The sequence below is a fragment of the Ambystoma mexicanum genome, chromosome 10 (genome assembly GCF_040938575.1).
Source record: "Ambystoma mexicanum isolate Mex_15411 chromosome 10, UKY_AmexF1_1, whole genome shotgun sequence".
In the NCBI taxonomy this organism is placed as follows: Eukaryota; Metazoa; Chordata; class Amphibia; order Caudata; family Ambystomatidae; genus Ambystoma; species Ambystoma mexicanum.
Window position 1 is genome coordinate 847,757,559 of NC_090932.1, and position 18,412 is coordinate 847,775,970.

Sequence of the window (18,412 nt, forward strand, 5' to 3'; positions counted from 1 at the left end):
TGCGAATGGTAGCCTGGTCCCTTATAAGTCCTACAGGGTACCAGGCCCTCCTTGACCGGTCTATATCAGTATCCCCCCCACCAGAATTGCCCTTCCGGCCCCCCTTCTCTGACTAGCCTGGAGGGTTAGCATCCCTCCTGACTGTGGTCCACTCCCTGTCCTCGCACTTAGATGGTGTTCTGCCCTCGGCATTCCTTGGCACTTGCCCCCCTGGCATCCCCCAGCACTTACCTAGCCCCTAGCCCCTATGCCTAAGGCCTAGTAGGACCATTATTTTTGTTTATCGCCCCTGTCCCCCTCCCTCTATTTTTTCTTGTGGCGCCTGTAAACACTATTTTGCTGTATGGCGTGCCCTATAAATAACCAATAAATAAAAAAAAATAAACATCATGCCCCCCTTCCAGGACCTGGTCCACCTTTTTTCTATGGGTAACGATGATAGAGTCACAAATTCATGCAATTTCATATTCATTAAATGTGTACATCAGGCCAAATGGTTTTGTCCGTTGTGCCCAGAATGGCTTCAGTAGAGAGGTATGAAACACTGGAAGAATACAATGCCAGGATTGTGGTAAACAAAATGTGAACACTACTGGATTGATTACTTTAACCACAGAAAAAGGTCTGAACTATTTAGACAAAGGTTTTCCAGGAGTTCGTCTTTGTGGTAGGTACTTGGCAGACAACCATATCACATCAGCTTTTTGTACAGAGTGGTGTGTGACCTTTTGCGGCCTGCATAAAATGTACAGGCCATTAGAGACTGCTGGAGTGCTTGTGTGGTCTGATGGTGTGGTGCTTGTATGTTTTGTATTAGTTCTTCCGCTACTGGCACTTTATTCACAATGGATAGTATATCATTCAGCCAGAGTGGTTGAATTCCATAGGAGCATAAGAATGGACTGTTTCCTGTGGTTGAATGCTGGGCATTATTGTATGGGAATTCTGCCAATTGTAAGAGAGAACCCCAATTGTCTTGTGCAGTATTAGTGTAGCATCTCAAGTATTGTTCAAGAGTCTGATTCAATCTCTTGGTCTGACCGTTGGTCTCTGGGTGGTAACCGGAAGACAAGGCTCTTTGGATGCCCAAGCATTTGCAAACTGTTGCCCAAAACAGAGAAGTATACTGAGACCCCCAATCAGAGATAATGGACTTGGGGAGGCCATGCAACCTGAAGAAGTCTTGAATAAAGATGTCACTCATTTTCACATGCTGTAGGTATCTTCTTTAATGGCATGAAATGTGCTAACTTCATAAAGGAATCGATAGTCACCATTATGGTGGTGTGTGCTTGCAAATCAAGGAATTCAGTGATTAAATCAGATGAGATCATCTGCCAGGGCAACTTGGCCTGCAATGTCGTATCAGGGGGATGGTCTAACTGGTGTATCCAATTGTCTATGTAATACACGAATGTGGCCTGCTGCAACATTTTGCCAAAGAGTGGTTCTTCTGTGTCAGTAAAGCCATTTCGGCTTAACGTTTCAGTGATCCGATTCCTAACACCTGGGAGAAAAGTAATCTGAAACTGATAGTGGGAAAAGAAGTGAGCCCACTTAGCTTGTCGGCTATTTTGGCAGTTATAGTTCTGCAATAACTGCAGGGTCCGGTGATCTGTTCTGATCTCCACCGGCTCCTGTTCCCCAAGAAGTAAATGTATGCACTCTTGGCAGGCACGTTTTATGGCCAATAACAACTTCTTCAACATGGAATAATTCTGTTCTGCTGGCAACAGGGTTTGGGAGAAATATGCCAATGGATGTTCATTTTTTCCATTTTGATGCTGCTTAAGTGCAGCTCCAACTGCGAAGTTCGAAGCGTCTGATTCTAGGATGAAAGCCTTGTTGTACTTGAGCTGATGCAGGAGAGGGAGCTATGGTAAAACTTGTTTTTAATTTCTGGAAAGCTGCTTCTGTCTCTGACAATGAAAGGGGGTGTTTTCCAGATATATCACAACTCTATGTAAAAGAAGGTCTGAGAAAATGTGATCCATGAATCACAGAAATATAGCTGGTAATTTGTCAGTCTGAAAGGCATCATTTGATACTTGAAATGACCAAAGGGAGTCCTGAAGAACCATTTTCCACTCATCAGCAGATCTGAGAAGAACCCCTTAGGTCCAGTTTTGTGAATATGTAGGTGGATTGTTCTGCCTCCAAGATGTCAGGAATGAGCATAAGGGGGTATTTGCCCTTCACAGTTACTCGATTCAAGCCTCTATGCAAGGTCTTAATGCAGTGGTGTCCTTTTTTGGAATAAAAAACAAGGATGCTCACAGAGAGGATTTTTAATTGGTTATCAAGCCGTTCTTCAGGGTTTCATCCAGGTACTCCCTTAAAACTGATTTTTCCACCGGGGACAGAATGAACATCCAGCTAAATGGAATGGTGGACCCTGGTATTAGCTGTTAGGCAAGTCATCTGCACGATGAGGTGCCACGTTTTTTCCACTTTCTTTCACAAATACCTTCTGATATTGCACGTATTTAGTTGGTACCAAACTGGAAACCTGCAAGGTGCGAGTAACTGATGTGTTAAGGATTTCAATCAGACAACACACCCGGGTTTCAGCCTAGCATGCAATGCACAAATGAAATATTTATTGTGTCTATCGGTTCAATATTCTGAGTGATATACCACTCATATCACACCCCTTCTCAAAATAGCTCCAGGTCACAATGGACCAGGAATTAGGCTGGTTGGTAAAGGTAATATTTAGTTATTTATTTATTTAAAATTCAAATCAAACATATGTTTTAATATATGGGGCCGCAATTACCAATGTGGTGACAATACAAATAAGAAAGTAGGTAATGCAGTTGAATTCACTTTTAGCAACACAGAATATAAAACACAGTGAAAAGAACAGTTTTGCTCTTATTTGTAAGATAGCATTTAAGTTAGGGTTTCCCCCTGCAAATTTCTCAAATTACAAATAAGCAATTCTACAAAGGTGTAAGGAAGCAGCAGGTATTCAGGAATAAATAACAGTGTACAGGGTTTGAATACCATCTTCCCTCCCCAAACAAGTGAGAAAATGTTTTGGAAATGTCACTTTTAAAATGAGATTCGAAAAACGGCTGAGCAAAACAAAGAAAAGTGTGCAAAAAGTCCTTAAATTGATATAAATCTCTATGAGAGCAACATGTGAAAGATGCTAGCAATCATAAGCTTTAATATGAGCAACAGTACACACTTTGAATCTTTATGGAAGTTTGTAAATAATTGGAATTGAAAATCACATGTGGAAAACTTGCAGAAATGCTAATTCCTGCCTAAATTTCACTAAACGGTTTTTAAGACAAATGGGTCAACTACACTATTTTTGGATGTGGTTTTGGGATGTAGCTAAGGGTCTTAGGTTTAAGTCAGAGTTGAAATTAAGTATCTAGCTATTAAATTGAGGAAATTATGCAAGTTTGAATGAGAGGTGTTTTTAGAAAAATAGAACAGAGAAAAGCAAAAAATCGGTTTAAAATGACAGGTTGATATTACTTAAATTAGATTAATGGCTAATAAAAAGAGAATGCCACCTGTGAATCTCCACAGTTACACGGCCGCTTGTTACCCTTCACGTTGCGGATACCCCGTTTTCTTTATGGGAATTACTTTATTTAATCAAAATCACTAATGGCTTATAGTCTAGTAAAACAAAAATGAGATAAGGCTGGTGCTAACGCTAAGAATTACAGACAGAGTTGCAAGAATGGTTCTGACAATATTATAGGTTCTTAAGTTAATGATAGAATAGGTTATAGATTGGGATAGGTTATAGATTGGGATAGGACAATATAAGGCAATATATGCTATGGGTTACTATGATTCCTATTGATACTTACAGTCCACTTTAATTTTGGACCATCAAGGACTCTGGTCTTCACGGATCGGTTATAAGGACAGCAGGGCACTTCTTGCGGAATTAGGTCAGCTGGGCAGTTCTGGTCGACTGCACTGGCACCGCAGACTGGACTGGACTGGATTGGATTGGATTGGATTGGCCCTTCTGGTTGCTGGACACTGTAGATCAGTGGGATGGCGAGTTTCAGCAGGCAAGCATTTATGATAGCAAGCCAAACTGGATCAAATTAATTCCCTTAAGTTTTGGGATGGTTTCAGGATTTGGGCCTAGCTGAAAAGGAGTTCAGCAATGCTGAGGCCTTGGCTTTGCAAAGAAACTGGAATCAGGAACAAAGATGGAGAATTCAGGAACAGGGCGCCACGCAGAAATCAGGATGGAGTCAGGAATCAGTGTGTGTCTGTGTGTTGTGAGGTTCCCTTATTTATCCTGCCAAATGGCATCACTCAGTTTATGGTAGGGTCAGACTTACAACCCACAAGGCTATGATTGGGCACAAGCACAGTTCCCGCCTTGCTCTTTGTTGGTCGGATGACAGAAAGGGTTGCCATGTTTTATGATATGATCTGGAACTCTCCCATACTTATTGGGAACAAAATCTAACTTTCCCACAAATACATATTTATGTACTTATGCCCTCTAAGAAAAACGGATACATAAATTACATATTTCATAGGTCACATTTACATCCAACTTCCAAGTCGGTGGGACCTGTTATTGCCTGTCTGTTAAATTTTGGCAATTTTAATCATAACGGTTTGGCCTAACATTTCCCAATTCAGTACATATATGCACAATCACCCCTAGAACATGGGTACACAATATTAGATTTGCAGCATTAATAGTTTCTACGCAATTCGTCATTTTTCATAACTTCTGTTCCTTAAGCAGTAAGAAATCCTACCAAGTTTTCAAATGGCTAGCATAAATTCAGATTTATATATATGTACTTTTCAATCGTTCACTTATTCTTGCTGCCAAGTAAAATGTCATGATGTTCAGTGGCAAAAATAAGCATTTTAAACCCAAAAATCACATGTCCGTTTTTTTTCCTTCCCAAGTGTGAGTAAATGGCAAGTCCTTTGAAGTTCAATTAGAAGCCTCTTCCAGGAGAGTGGAGCTTCCTGTCCCTCCCCTGGAAGGATGAGTGTCCAAGCATGCTATTGTCTTTGTCTGGGGCCCAGACGAATGTCTAATGAGGTCCTTTGTCATGAGTATGTGATGCCTCCCAACAGCAATTAGCCTTTCCTGCCAGCAGTGAAGTGTCAAGCTTTCCCAGGTTAAGGACTGTCAGAGCAGAATTTATTTTTAAATAGTTAATAAACTCAAGGCTGGGTTTAACTTTAAGTTTCAACTAAATCTTTCATTTAAACATATAAAAAAACATAGTTTATAGGTGGATTTTTAACCTTAGCAATCCTTTGACATTTTTCAAGAATTAAGCCTTTAACAAAAACATGCTTTCACAACAGGCGATGTGTACTTCGTTCATGAAAAAGCACATACAATTGAGCTCTTTAAATCAGATTTTCCTCTGCAGCACATACACATTTTAGTCAGCACTAGTTCTTCCCTTGAGTGCTGGGATTATTTGCAGTCTGATTCCGTTACTTGTTGCAAAGATAGCCGGTCCCCCATGCCCCCCTGTGGAAAATGAAAACAAAGGTTCCTGGGTTGCTTTTTCATTAGATACATTTTATAAAGCTATCAGTCAATGAGGCCTGGTTCATCTGAGCCACACTGGATGATTCTGGGCATTGCAGTACCCTTTTAATCTCAATGCTTCAATGGAAATGAATGGATCTAGTGCCCAAAACAGCACTTTTTAAGGTTGCAAAGCTAACATTTAAAAGGCGTTTTCAGCACAATTCTGCTGCTGTGCTCCATGTTGAATGTGGCAGAGCCCACTGACATACTCCCGCAGTCAGAACTCTGTTTTTTACCCGGCCCTGACTGTGTGTGGCAGGGTGTGCAGCATTTTTCTGGTTGTGTCCCAAAAGCAGTTTTGAAGTTATTGGCACGCACAGGAGTCAGCGCATCCATTTTGGGCTGTTTCTTTCACCATTTGTAAAGTGATGCAGTGGGGCACATTGGAATGGGTCAAAATATCCCACAGATGTTAACAACCCAAGTGAAACAGTCTCCTTCTGGTCAGTTCCTGCCAGACATGTGGTAACACACTTTTCAGAACTTAAGAACAATGATCTGGCTTTCCAATTAATAACAGTTTATGCCATTCCAGCTATGGAATGCCCAAGATCACCAGAAAATGTGCAGCAGTTAGGGTGATCTTTTCGCAATGTTGCTGGATAGACACAACCATGACCACTGTGTTTTCCACAACAAGCCCACAACTTAAAGGTAGTACATCAACACCTTCCACAGGTAGAGCTTGAGATTTTTGCTTTATGAGAATGCCCATTTTTTGGGCCCATGCTTTGTCCATGAACACCAAAGCTCCTCCTGAATCAACCATCCCAATGGTCTTGATGTTAGGTCCCTGTGGGAGATGGAGGTGTATCTTGAACACCAATAACGGTGTGGACTTTGTGACTTGGCAATCCATGGCTTTTTGTACATGCAGCGACCAACAGTCTCCTCCCAGACTAGGGTCCCTTCTATGAGTGGGAGCTGGTCTTTACCACCTTCCAAGAGGGAGCCAAGGGGCACACTGTTACTACATTATTTGAGGATCTGCAGTACATACATAGACCTTTGTTTTTTCTGCATTGTATTTCCTCCTCAGATAGTGGTCCTCTGGCAGCTCCAGTCTGCATGGGTTCACCTGCTGATGCATACTCTGGAGGTGTCATTGAGCAACAGGAGGAACTGAATCGGGTCTTTTGCCATTCTACTTTATGTTCCTGAAAATGGCAGTCCATTTGCAACACCAACTTGACCGATCATTAAACGAAGGAGGCCACAGTACTCTGGCTAACTCATCTTTCAACTCATTAGCCAAACCCCATTGGAAAAGTGTGAAGTAGGCCTCCTCAGGCCAAGCTGTCTGCTGAGCCAACTGCTTGAACTTAGTGACGTATGAAAGAACATCTAGGGTACCATGTGTAAAGTCCAACAAGGTTGCTTGGTGTATCTTTAATTCAGGTCTGTCAAAAATCCCAGAAAAAGCTGTGCGAAATCCCCGATAGTCGCCCATCTTAGGGCTGTTGGCTTCAACCAGCAGTCTAGCCCAATTTAAGACACTACCGGCAAAGTGGGAAATAATATACCCTTCTTTGGCTCTGTCAGTGGGGAATGAAGCTTGCCGGAATGCAAAAGCTACAGTGCATATATCTTTGTATTCCTTTTATTTTTTAGGGTCCTCACAGTATTTTTCAATAGCAGAATCCCGATATTGGGAGGCCTCCAATGACACATCTCGTTGAGCCATAGCCTGCTTAAGCACGGTATTCTCAGCCTTTAAATTCGAAACCTCCACTGTTAGACCCTGAACAGCTGCCACCAATTCTTGCAGTTGTTCCATGTTATTTTTTTGTTTGAGACGTTGCAGTCTGTCAGCGACAGGCCTTTACAGTTGGAGCTTTGTGTGGTTTGTTGTGGTAAGGCCTGTCACCTCAAGTACCTATCCTGCCGCCTGGAGAAAAAAAACACACACGGAGGCCAGAGGGCTACCCTGAGAGGGCAAGTCTTTGAATTTGAGGAAAAACCCAGTCCTGGGAAAAATCCTTGTGGATGTGGTAATCTGGAGAACAGGATCTTGGGAGTCCAGGGAGTGTAAAAAAAAGATGCAAAACTGGCAGCACATAAGAAGAGATTCAATAATGACAGCACTTGAGCGGAGGATCACAAGAGAGTGAGGAGCGAGTACACCAAGAAGATGCTTAGCCAGGAAGTAATAAAGGTTTTGGATTCCTGAAGGGAAGCACATAGAAGAACGAGGGCTGGGAAAATGAGGAAAGCAGCGTTGTGGCAACCAGAATTGAGCTAGATTGTGACGCGTTGCTTAGTGGTCTCCTCCGACTCCAGTAGTTGTTCAAGATTGTTGCAGCGCAGCACCGCCTTGGCATCCTGACGTCATTGCATGGCAACATGATACACGGAGATGCCATTTTAGAATGGGCAGGAAGCCCTTCCATCTCCATAGCGACACAGAAGCATACATATGTAAAGCACGGGCCCAGCGAAGACAGCTCCTAACAATGCCCCACTATACAGTCCTTCTGGCTGGAGGTACACTCTAGAATCAAAGAAGTCCTGGAGTAGGTTTAGCAATGGACCCACTCCACTTTATTCTGGGAGAGGGGCAGCGAGCAACCAACAGCTGAAAGGTAATAGGGGGAAGACGCATGGCTGCCCACTTAACTTTAGCTGTAAAAGTGGTCAATCTGGCCAAATGGAGACAAATCGCCTCCCAACATAGACATCTGGCTTTATAAATTGTGGTTTATATACACAATAGAAAAACTAATGGCAGATATTGGTGGAACAGGAGGGTCGTTTAGATGTATATAAAGTCCTTCCTTGGACTATAGAAACACATTTTAAAAAAAAAAGACTATGGTGGCCTTTCGTGCTCGATGAGCTTGAGAGCTTTAGATCTAGCTGACATGTCCGATGTCTCTGGATGCGTGTTTTTTGTCTAAATCAAGCTACAGTACCGTAAACAGAATGCTTGTGGGGGTTGGGAAGAGGTTATATGGAAAAGATTAATTACCCTTCTGTGGTGTGCATACAGTCCTGTTTTCCCTGTGTTTTGTGTCTTTCTTCAAAAAATGTAAATCAAATATTTTACAAAAAAAGCAAGACACAGCAAAGATGTGATGTAAATAGAACACATCCATAATACGATTAACGTATACATCAAGGAGCAATTAAATGAGTATGCTTGAAATATAGTTCTATGCACAGGCTTGTGATACATGATGTGCAGACTGAAAATGACTTTTGTGGGAGTTCTGCTCTCTGCTTTTGCTCGAAGTGTGGGGCACCTTGGTATTACTTTGTAAAGGTCTTCATCTTCCCCAGAGCTTTATAAACTATATATTGAGCAGTGCACCTACTGTATTCCACGCCTAGCACTCTGAGACCACTCCAGATGATGGCTCACTGAGGGGTCTTTATACATACATACATACTAGCATTATAAAATGCTATACCGAAGATAACAAAGAGACGCCTCAGTTCCAGAAGACTGCTATAGTGGTACCTGGCGGAGACCAAATGCTTTTTACATAACAGTGCATGCAGTTAAGCCTGCTACATCAGATTAGGAACCCAATAAAGAGCGCGTTCCTTAGCTTGGCAAGTTCTCACTTCAATTTGAGTTTCAGTAGCATTTAGTTCCCGGTGTCAGATTTCAGACAGCAAACAAACCATATGATCTTTGCACAGTAAATTGCCATAAACATTACAATCGTGTCTTCTACGTGCTACTTGACTTTTTTTTAAATTTATTTTGTATTTTTGCATTTTTAAAGCGCTCACACAACCCGTGGGCATCGAGGCGCTGTTACAAGATATGTCTCTTAGTTGAGTATTTATAACGCGCTTAAATACCCGGAGGTTCCTAAGCGCGGACCCGGGGATCGAACCTGTGTTGCTTCGTGTCGTCTTGTTTTCCAAGGCGCGCACACTGCCGCAATGCCTGCTATGACCACCTGTTGCCCATTCTTCTTACTCCCACCCATTGCCATTGATTTAATCATCTCACTGATCACATTATTGATCAGTACACATACAGGTATGGGAATTTAGAATGTTCAGGTTTTATTGCTACCACCATTCTTCTGGCCATTCTTTTGTGTAAATTGCAGTGGTCAGCTACAATATATGTCTTCTATTCTCAAACTTTAGATGATGTATTCAATCGATTCATGGTATGAAATGTATTGTTTCCGAAGCATAGATTTTTTTTTTTTTAAGTGTAGCTCGCAGACCTGTACAGTGACTGACATATTTCCAAAGTATACAGGAATAATCCAAGTAAAAACCATCCAAGAGGAAATCAGCTCTCATTGTAATTACATCATGTTAACAAACACTATGGTCGTGATGACTGTATGCAAATGAACACACATATTGTGCACATGTACCATTGCATTAGCACCAAATTCAATGAAAGGTTATTTGCACCAGCACCCATATAATTGCATTTGAACATGCAAAATTGAACACCAATTCTGCTTCATATGTGTATAGCAATGGTTATATCATACATGGATGCTCATTAACTAGTGAGCCATATGCCTTTATTTATTTATTTATGTATCTACTTATTTATCTTAAGTGTTTTGTAGAGCACAAAACTTCGGGCAGGGTGTGTGGGGGGGGGATTGGTATATACGGATGAAAGGTAGGGATTGGGAGGGGTCAATTTCAGCAAGAACGGAAAGGAGCAGGGCACCGATGCTGTACTCACCCGGTTGGGAGGAGAATTTGGGCAGAGTTGGTGAGGTAAGGATGTTTGAAACATTGCTGCCCTTTGGGACCGCCCTTTGGGACAGGGTTGCTGAGAGGCAATGCGTGCAGGAGGCTTATCAGCATGAGTGTACACTGCCCATGATGTTCAAGGACAATGGGCATGAATAGTGAAAGGACCTTCAACTTGTAGCAGAGAGATCGGCACAGTATCTCTTGCTAAAGATTTGTGGAGAACAGATTATCAGGGAACTGTAAATGCGGTGGGGAGGGGGCAGTAGCTCTGGGTTTGGATGACCCAGAGTGCCGGATTTGGGATATCCATCTTTAACTCTTAAAAGAACAAAGGGTATGGAAAACCAGGCCAAGAAGGTGGCTTGGTTATGGTCAGGATGGAGAGTTAGGTACCCAGTGTTCAGTAAGGGGCTGGTTGGTAATGGAGTCGAATAAAAAAAATGAGTCTTCTGGTCTTTCTTGAAATGAAAACATTTTTTCTGGAGTCTGACTTCAGATGGGAGGTCATTCCAAGCCATGGACCACGCATCCCAAAATAGATTCTCCTTTTCACTTCCCTTTATATTTGAGTAGCTGAAGGAAACCAGTGGCAAGTAATCTCAGATTGTATGAAGTAACATACTGACAATTCCTCGGTTAGATATGATGTCCAGAGTTTCACTTTGGTGTGCTGAAGAGTACAGAGGGACTTTGAATCAATCATTTTCACCAGTGGGATCCAGTGGAGAAATATTAGGCCTGGTCGGATGTGGACCCTTCTTCTCAGGCGTCTAACAAGTCTCACAGCCTGTGCTGGACCAGTTGCGGGTGACTGAGGGATATTCTTTGGCAAACCTACGTAGAGGGTTTTACAATAATACAACCTGGACAGTCATACTACCTGAATTGTTTGCACGTTTTCATGGAAGTCTAGAAAGTGCAAAATTCTCCGCAGTCTATGGACTTGGAAGTGTGCCCCTTTTCACAGTGTCATTCATCCGAGGCTTGAATGCCTGCAGTGCTCACATGTCTCAGCCTATGTTAATCCCTTGCAAGGACTCTGCAAAGGGCATGATCTTTGGCTTGGTTCCAAGCAGACTGACCTTTCCTGCAGTGCCTTTATACAGTGACTGTACCCAGAGTGCACACAGGGCATGGCACATTAGGCCCTGGGCACTGTGACCCCTCCCACAAAGTCCATAGGGCATGATCTGAGGCCCTTTTCTGTGGGTTCTCTGCACCAGCCTTAATTTACGTCATTTGGTGCCACAGGGTACCATTGATTGACAATTGGTGCTCCTGAGTCGAAAAACTCAGAAGAAACAAAACATCACCCTAACATTTAATATAAATTAGTCAACTGTGATATTGTTTGCTTGCAGATTGGCATATTCCAACCTTCAGTATAGGCCCAAACTAAAATGATTGCAGGGAAGGGACCTAGCTCGGATCCGTGGACCCAAGATGGATGCCAAGCTAACATTTGTAAGCCTTCCACTCTGAACCTTCAACCGGGCCTGAGCCTTCCAGAGTGACAACAGGCCTTGGTCTATTTCCCACGCAATTTCTTGTAGGCCAACAGTCCAAATGCTGGCCAGGACCTTGCACCTGGTCTGAATTGTGAACACTCAACTAGTCAACCCTATCTGGCGGTTAGTTTTAAACCAAACCCAAAGTGTCCAAAAGCACGTTAGTGATTTTTGTGTTTGCATAGGCTATTTGTGGACTAACATGCCCTAGTTTCAGTTACATGGTTGGGCTATTTGTATCTGCAGATCCAGCTTGTGTTCGCAGATACAATAAAATGCACCTAAATGGACTAGCCTGATGACAGCCAATCTAGTTGTTTGGGGGTAGACAGACATTTCTGAAATGACACATATTGTGGCCCTTGGTTGTCTTGTGGGGGCCATGGATGGCACATGCAAAAATATATTAAGGGGCATATTGCAGCCCCCTAGAACTACCAACCTTAGAAAAGGTCAGGACAACCAGTTGGATGCAATATGTCTCCTAAAAGTTACAAAGCCCATTTCTGTCCACGTGGGCCATGCATGTTATGTGTTGGCCACTACTGTCCTGTCGGCCACTAGCTGAGGGCATATTGCAACCCTCTTATGGTCACAAACCACACTAGAGAGTGTGAGAGGGTGGGAAAGATGTCCAAGATGCCTCCATTAAAGACAAAAAAAACAGTCATTTAGGTCACGTGGTTCACAAACCACCAGTTTCCCCTACAGGATCTGAAGGTCCGCATCCCCACATTAGGGAAAAAGGGGCTCCTGGGCCTGCTACAGTCCAGGGCCGGTGACCATTTAGGGAAGCTTTCTGGGAGCTGGGCCATAATTGAAGGTCATGATCCAGGAAGAGTGACCATAGGCCATGACAAGTAACCGAAGCCCATGCACTGGGCACAGGGGCGACTGGCTTGTGGAAATAATGTTCCTGTTTTATCATTTCACAATAACAGACAATTTAATGGTACTAAATGTATTAATTTCAGAAGGATTACAAGCCGAGTTAGCCCGGTCTAGACTAAATCCCATTCACAAATAATTCTACATATAGATCCAATTTCATATTTCTACTTCTCCAAGTGCATTTGCTGCTGGAAAATTGTTCTTGAACTGCCCCCATGTCATTGGTTAGCTACAGCAGATGCTACCACCAGCATCTACTTGACAAAGCTATCTGACAGGCTTTGGACTACACACATGCAAAAAGTCTATCTCAAAAAACACAGCGGACTGAGCAATAAACAGTGAGCAAGCAACTTGCCCATAGCTAAATTACAGATACATAATATGAGTCCGGCGATAGCCGTGCTGGTAAAAACGGCACGGCTGCTGCCGGAGTCATTTTATTTCCGGCGACCGGCAATGGGACTTACCGGGGCATTGGACTCAATGGGAATGGGGAGGACGGATGCACCGGCACTGTGTGCAACAGTGCCGGTGCATCCGTCAAGGTCTGCGAGCGGATGCCTTTGCGCCCGCTAGGTCAGACCTGGAGGGCGGAAAGGCACCCACTTGCAGAACTCGTAGTTTGCCGGTCTGGAAACAACAGTACCGGCAAGCTTACCGGTACCGTTGTTTCCGGACCGGCAACCTTGTAATGACTCATTCGTTTAATTATTTAATAATAAAAAAGCTGGTTTTAAGAGCGAAAACATTTCTGGGTCAATGGGTTACTGCATTTAATTTGTATAGAATATTTGACGATGGCACAGATTTTATTACATTGGAAATATAAGTAGCTATATTACCTTAGCTTGTCCATAATAGCTGCGTCTCTGCGGGATGCCTTCACAAGCTAAGAAAATGTGAAAGGTGTTAGTTTTTATAGTTTTTTATAATTGTGAAATTTTACATATTTAGTCTCTCACATGTTAAGAGTAAAGCTTTTTTTGTCATTCAAATTTTAATTAAATAAAATACAAGCTTCATCAATGCAAAAGCTTTAGACATTTAAGCAACAGCAAGAATCATGTGCCAACATATGGGTCAATATATGGACCTATGGGACCTATGAAACAACAAGAAAACTGCGACCCGCTCCAGCACGGGCAAACAATATATAAAACAGAAGAGGGAAGAAAAAAATACATATGATTGGTTATTTATAAAGCGCTTAATACCCAGGAGGTTTCTAAGCGCGGACCCGGGGATCGAACCTGTGTTTCTCCGTTTCATCTTGCTTCCAAGGCGAGCACGTTGCCCGTGAGCTATCCTCTCAAGATATAATAAAACCAGAAAGCATCAAAATACTGAGCGCGGGGCATGAACAGTCTAGTAAGCATACTTGTCCTACAGGTACCCAGTGCATGAGATGAGAGCAACATAACAATGCAAAAGGCATCATATCGTGTGATGTATGATGGAGACCAGGGTTATCATTTCCTGCAAAAAACTGCATAAAGGGACCCCATACCGCAAGAAATGTAGGCATCTCATTCTTAAAGGTGGCTCAATTTTACACATGGCTGCAATAAACCACAGTTTAACCCACCATTCCTGCCTGTCTGGAGCAGCAGATGATTTCCAATTCCGCGTGATCACTACTGTTGCATCAACTAGGAAATGTGTGAGTAATTGGGCCGCCTTGGAGGACAACTTATAATGCCCCTCAAGGTCTTCATCCCCCAGGAGTAATACCAGCGGTTCTAAGGCGAGCTCCACACCAGTGATCCTTTTAATTTGGGCTAAAACCTCTTTCCAGTAGAACGGAATTACTGCACAGGCCCCGCAGATATGATAAAGAGACCCTGGAGCTTGCGCACACTGCCAACAGCGGCCTAGGACCGCAGGATTCATCTTATGAAGCCTTGAGGGCGTGATGTATAGTAATTTATAACTATTTTATTTTAGGAGTCCACACCTGTAGGATTTGGCGGTCCTTGTCTGTATATTGTACCATGAAAAATCCCCCACTGGGGCATGTATTCCCTCACCCCATTGCAACATGTAGGCATGTGGGGGCTTAAAACGGCAAGCATTGATTGTGTGATACATTGAAGAAACCCTACGGGGAGGTGGGTCCCCAATAAACCGATCCCCAAACAACATAACTCGCTGAGCACACGGGCCACCTTTGACATGGAAATCCAGTGAAGAAGTTGGATGTAATTGTATTTATCGATGTCTCGGACCATAAAAAGCGGTTTACAGCGATCAAAGGTCAGGGGTGGTTCAGATTCAAAAAGTTGCCCTAAGCGTTCCAGACCCCCCTCAACCCATCTGGTAAACTGGCTGGGAGGGCAGCCTGGTGGGAATTACGGGGGGTTCCAAATACGGGTCAAATACGGGTCAGGGGAATGTAGTCCCCCAATACTTTCGAGCTGCCTTGTCCAAATATTCCATCAGGACCCTAGTCGGTGGGAGGATATAGGTCACTTGTTTGCGGACTGCGGGAATCTCCAACACCAGTCATGCAAGGGGACCAGAATCTTAGACTGCTCGAGATTCAGCCAGTGATTAGGGCTTTGAGCAGCATTCATGCTCTCAAACAAGGGGGCTAACTGCGCTGCATACAAGTAACTCTACATCTGGGACCCCTTTATCTTTTGATGTCAGTAAGGTGCGACAGGAAGCACTTGGGGATTTTTTAGCCCAAATAAGTGTAAAGATAGAGAATTGCAAATCACGGAATGCTTGCTTAGGAATCCAGATCGGGTGGGCCTAGAAGACATAAAACAACCGTGGTAATAATGTCATTTTAAGAGCCGCAAACCGCCCCAGCCATGAGATGTCCATTTGAGTCCAGCAGGTCAGGTCCGCTCTAGAAGCAGAAAAAACGGTGGGGATGTTTTGTGCATACAGCTGAGGGTGCATAGAGGTGACCACTGAAATTCGAAGACTCTCTGAAGTTCCTGCTTTGTCTCGGGACTCACAGAAACATTAAGGATAGCGGATTTAAGGTAGTTAATTTGGAATCCAGAGACTTGCTGGAACAATTCTAGTAGATAACCTATCTGAGCTAAGGTGGTTCAGAAGTGTTGCATGTAAGAAAGAAGGTCATCAGCATAGAGCACAACCGTATGCTGATATATGGCAATTGTAATGCTGTGAACATCATCGGCCTGCCGGATTTTATTGCCCAGGGGCTCCATCGATAAGGCAAATAACAAGAGGGACAGCAGGAAAGTCCGACATGTTCCCCCAAACAGCGCTAGCGGCTCTGACAAAGCCCCATTCAATTTTATACGAGTGGTTGGGTGAGCAAAATTTAAAAAACAAAAGGACCAAAGCCGAATCTGTTCAGCACTTCCAAGAGGTATGTCCAATCCATGCGATCGAATGCCTTTTCAGCATCTTTAGATAGCACCTCTAATTGCTGATTGTGCCTCCTAACATACTCAATCACATTTATGGTTCTGCAGATGTTGTCAAAGTTTTGAAGCCCTAGGACAAAGCCTGTTTGTTCTATCTGAATTAATCCCGGGAGAACATCTGCCAACCATGCTGCAAGGACCTTGGAGCAAATGCGGGAGTCGTAGTTTAGGACAGCAATGGGTCAGTATGAGGTATCGAGGGTGGGATCATTATCAGGTTTGCTAGTAAGCGAAAGCAAGGATTCTCCCATGGAAGAGGAGTTTGCACCAGTACCCATAAAACTATTAAATAGGGTGACTAGCTGAGGGGCGAGAAGGTCCATACATTTCTTATAAAAATAGGTAAAATAGCCATTGGGCCTCGGGCTTCTTTGTTTGGGAGAGAACATATAGCCCGGGTGACCTCAGCCAGTGTGCTTGGGCTCTCAAGCTTCTGACGAGCTTCAACGGTAAAAGGAAGGCAAGTGTGCCTCTTTAATGAATGCCTCCTGAGCCGATTTTTCCCCACTGTATGCGCTAAAAAGGGAATTATAATATTCTACCAAAATATGCATTCTGGAATCTTAATCTTCTTTCAACTGACCAGCATTGTCTCTCAGCTTAATAATAAGTTTTCTGGGCCTTCACTTTATATGCTAGGAGACAGGAAGCCTTGTTGGAGGTGCTAAAGTAGAACTGCCACCTTCTGAGCAGTTTATAAGAAATGTCTGATGCCCATAAGACCTTGAGTTCAGCTCTAGCTACCTGGAGTAGTCTGTAGATCTTTCTGGTCCTCCCCTCCTCTTATATGAGTCTAGTTCTTCTACGTGCTTCTCTACTTCTCCTATGCAGGATCTAAGGAGTCTCTTCCTGGCAGAAGCCAGGCTAATTATTTCAACTCGCAATGTGGGTTTGAGCAGATCCCAAACAGTACCAAAAGGCACATCCCAGTAAGGTTTTCTTGAAAATACAAGGTAATCCGCTCAGGGATTGTGGCACTAGACGCTGCATCAATAAGTAGAGAATTGCTCATTTTCCAGAGGGAAGTCCTCTGGGCCCATTACGCTAGTACATCAACCTAAAGCAGAATCAGAGCTTGGTCTGAGACCACCGCCAACACAATGGAGGTAGTGGTCACTTTCAAAACTAGGGAGTGGGACACCAGAAATAAGTTGGGGTGTTGCAATTTCCAGATGTCAACTAACTGTAGGTCTTGGATAGCTTTCTTAAGAGAGTCAGAATGGCTCGTAGTGGATCCCCCGGTTGGAACAGACCTATCCAGTCTATCATCGAGAACCAAATGAACCCTCCCCATCATGAGTTCACCCACCTGGAGCTGGGTAATATGAGGAAGTTCCCAGGCATGAAACATATAATTGGATTGGTTGCAACCATAAATAGAGAACAGAGTCAAATCCGCATTTCCAATGTAGCCAATACCAGCTCACTTTAATGGGGGAGCTGCAAAATACGGGTGCGGGAACCACCTAGAGCAGAGTCTGGGCCAATCTGCGCACACTAAGTGTGTCTCCTGAAGTAAGACTATATAGGCTTTCAATTCCAGCAGCTTGGCTAGCATATTCTTCCTTTTCCTGAGAGAATTGAGCTGCTGCACGTTTAGCAATACCACGTTAGGGTCATACATTCATACCCATAGTACACGCTACAGTATTTCCCAACAACACAACCCAGTTCCGGGTAAAGTAGCTCTGCTCATCACAATGAACAAATACTGAGTGACAACCCCTGATTGGACAAAAGATACCATCAAAAAAGAAGCCCCAACGCTGAAGAAAACAAAAAAATATAGGGCCAAAAAAATCTAAAGAGAAAACCTACAAAAAAAACATCCTGTTCGAGACGAGTATCGGGTCAAAATGAACCCAATGAGGGTGGGTACTCGAGCTGCCCTGCCCATGTATACGTAAACGCTACAGTAATAAGCAGTCTCATAGGGCCCACTAGCACAGGCCACCAACGGAGTAACACTATGGAAACTGTCCAAAACACCAAACCCGGAACAATAAGAGGGTGAAACTTGTTAGGACCATTCAAGCAGTCATGATGGTTCATCTGAGCCCCTGCTTCTTTCCCGCCTGTCCATAGAGGGCCGCTCTGATCTCTCCTCATGCTCTTCCGAGAGCACATTGTAGCCCACTCCTTCTGGGGGGCATCGTGTTCGGGCCTTCATGGAGTTGAAGCTCTGCATGGGGGATCTTTAAAACGTTTAGTGCTGCATCAAGAGAGGTAAATTGGTGCTGGGTTCCCTTGTAGCTGAATATAATGCGGAACGGGAATCCCCACCTGTAATGGATGTCCTTTTTCAGCAGCCATTGTGTGAGCAGCCTCATTTGTAGACGTCTCTGAATCATCCC

At 43.5% G+C, this 18,412-nt stretch overlaps 1 protein-coding gene across 1 annotated transcript in view; it reads right to left on the reverse strand.

Annotated features, from left to right (window-relative positions):
* Positions 1-13,536, reverse strand: part of LOC138491791 (transient receptor potential cation channel subfamily V member 6-like) — a 372,724-nt gene extending 359,188 nt beyond the window's left edge. Inside the window, exon 1 of the mRNA XM_069618499.1 lies at positions 13,494-13,536. Coding sequence (XP_069474600.1) covers positions 13,494-13,507 — 14 coding nt within the window. The 5' untranslated portion in view covers positions 13,508-13,536. The remainder of the gene's footprint in view (positions 1-13,493) is intronic.
* Positions 13,537-18,412: the final 4,876 nt, after the last annotated feature.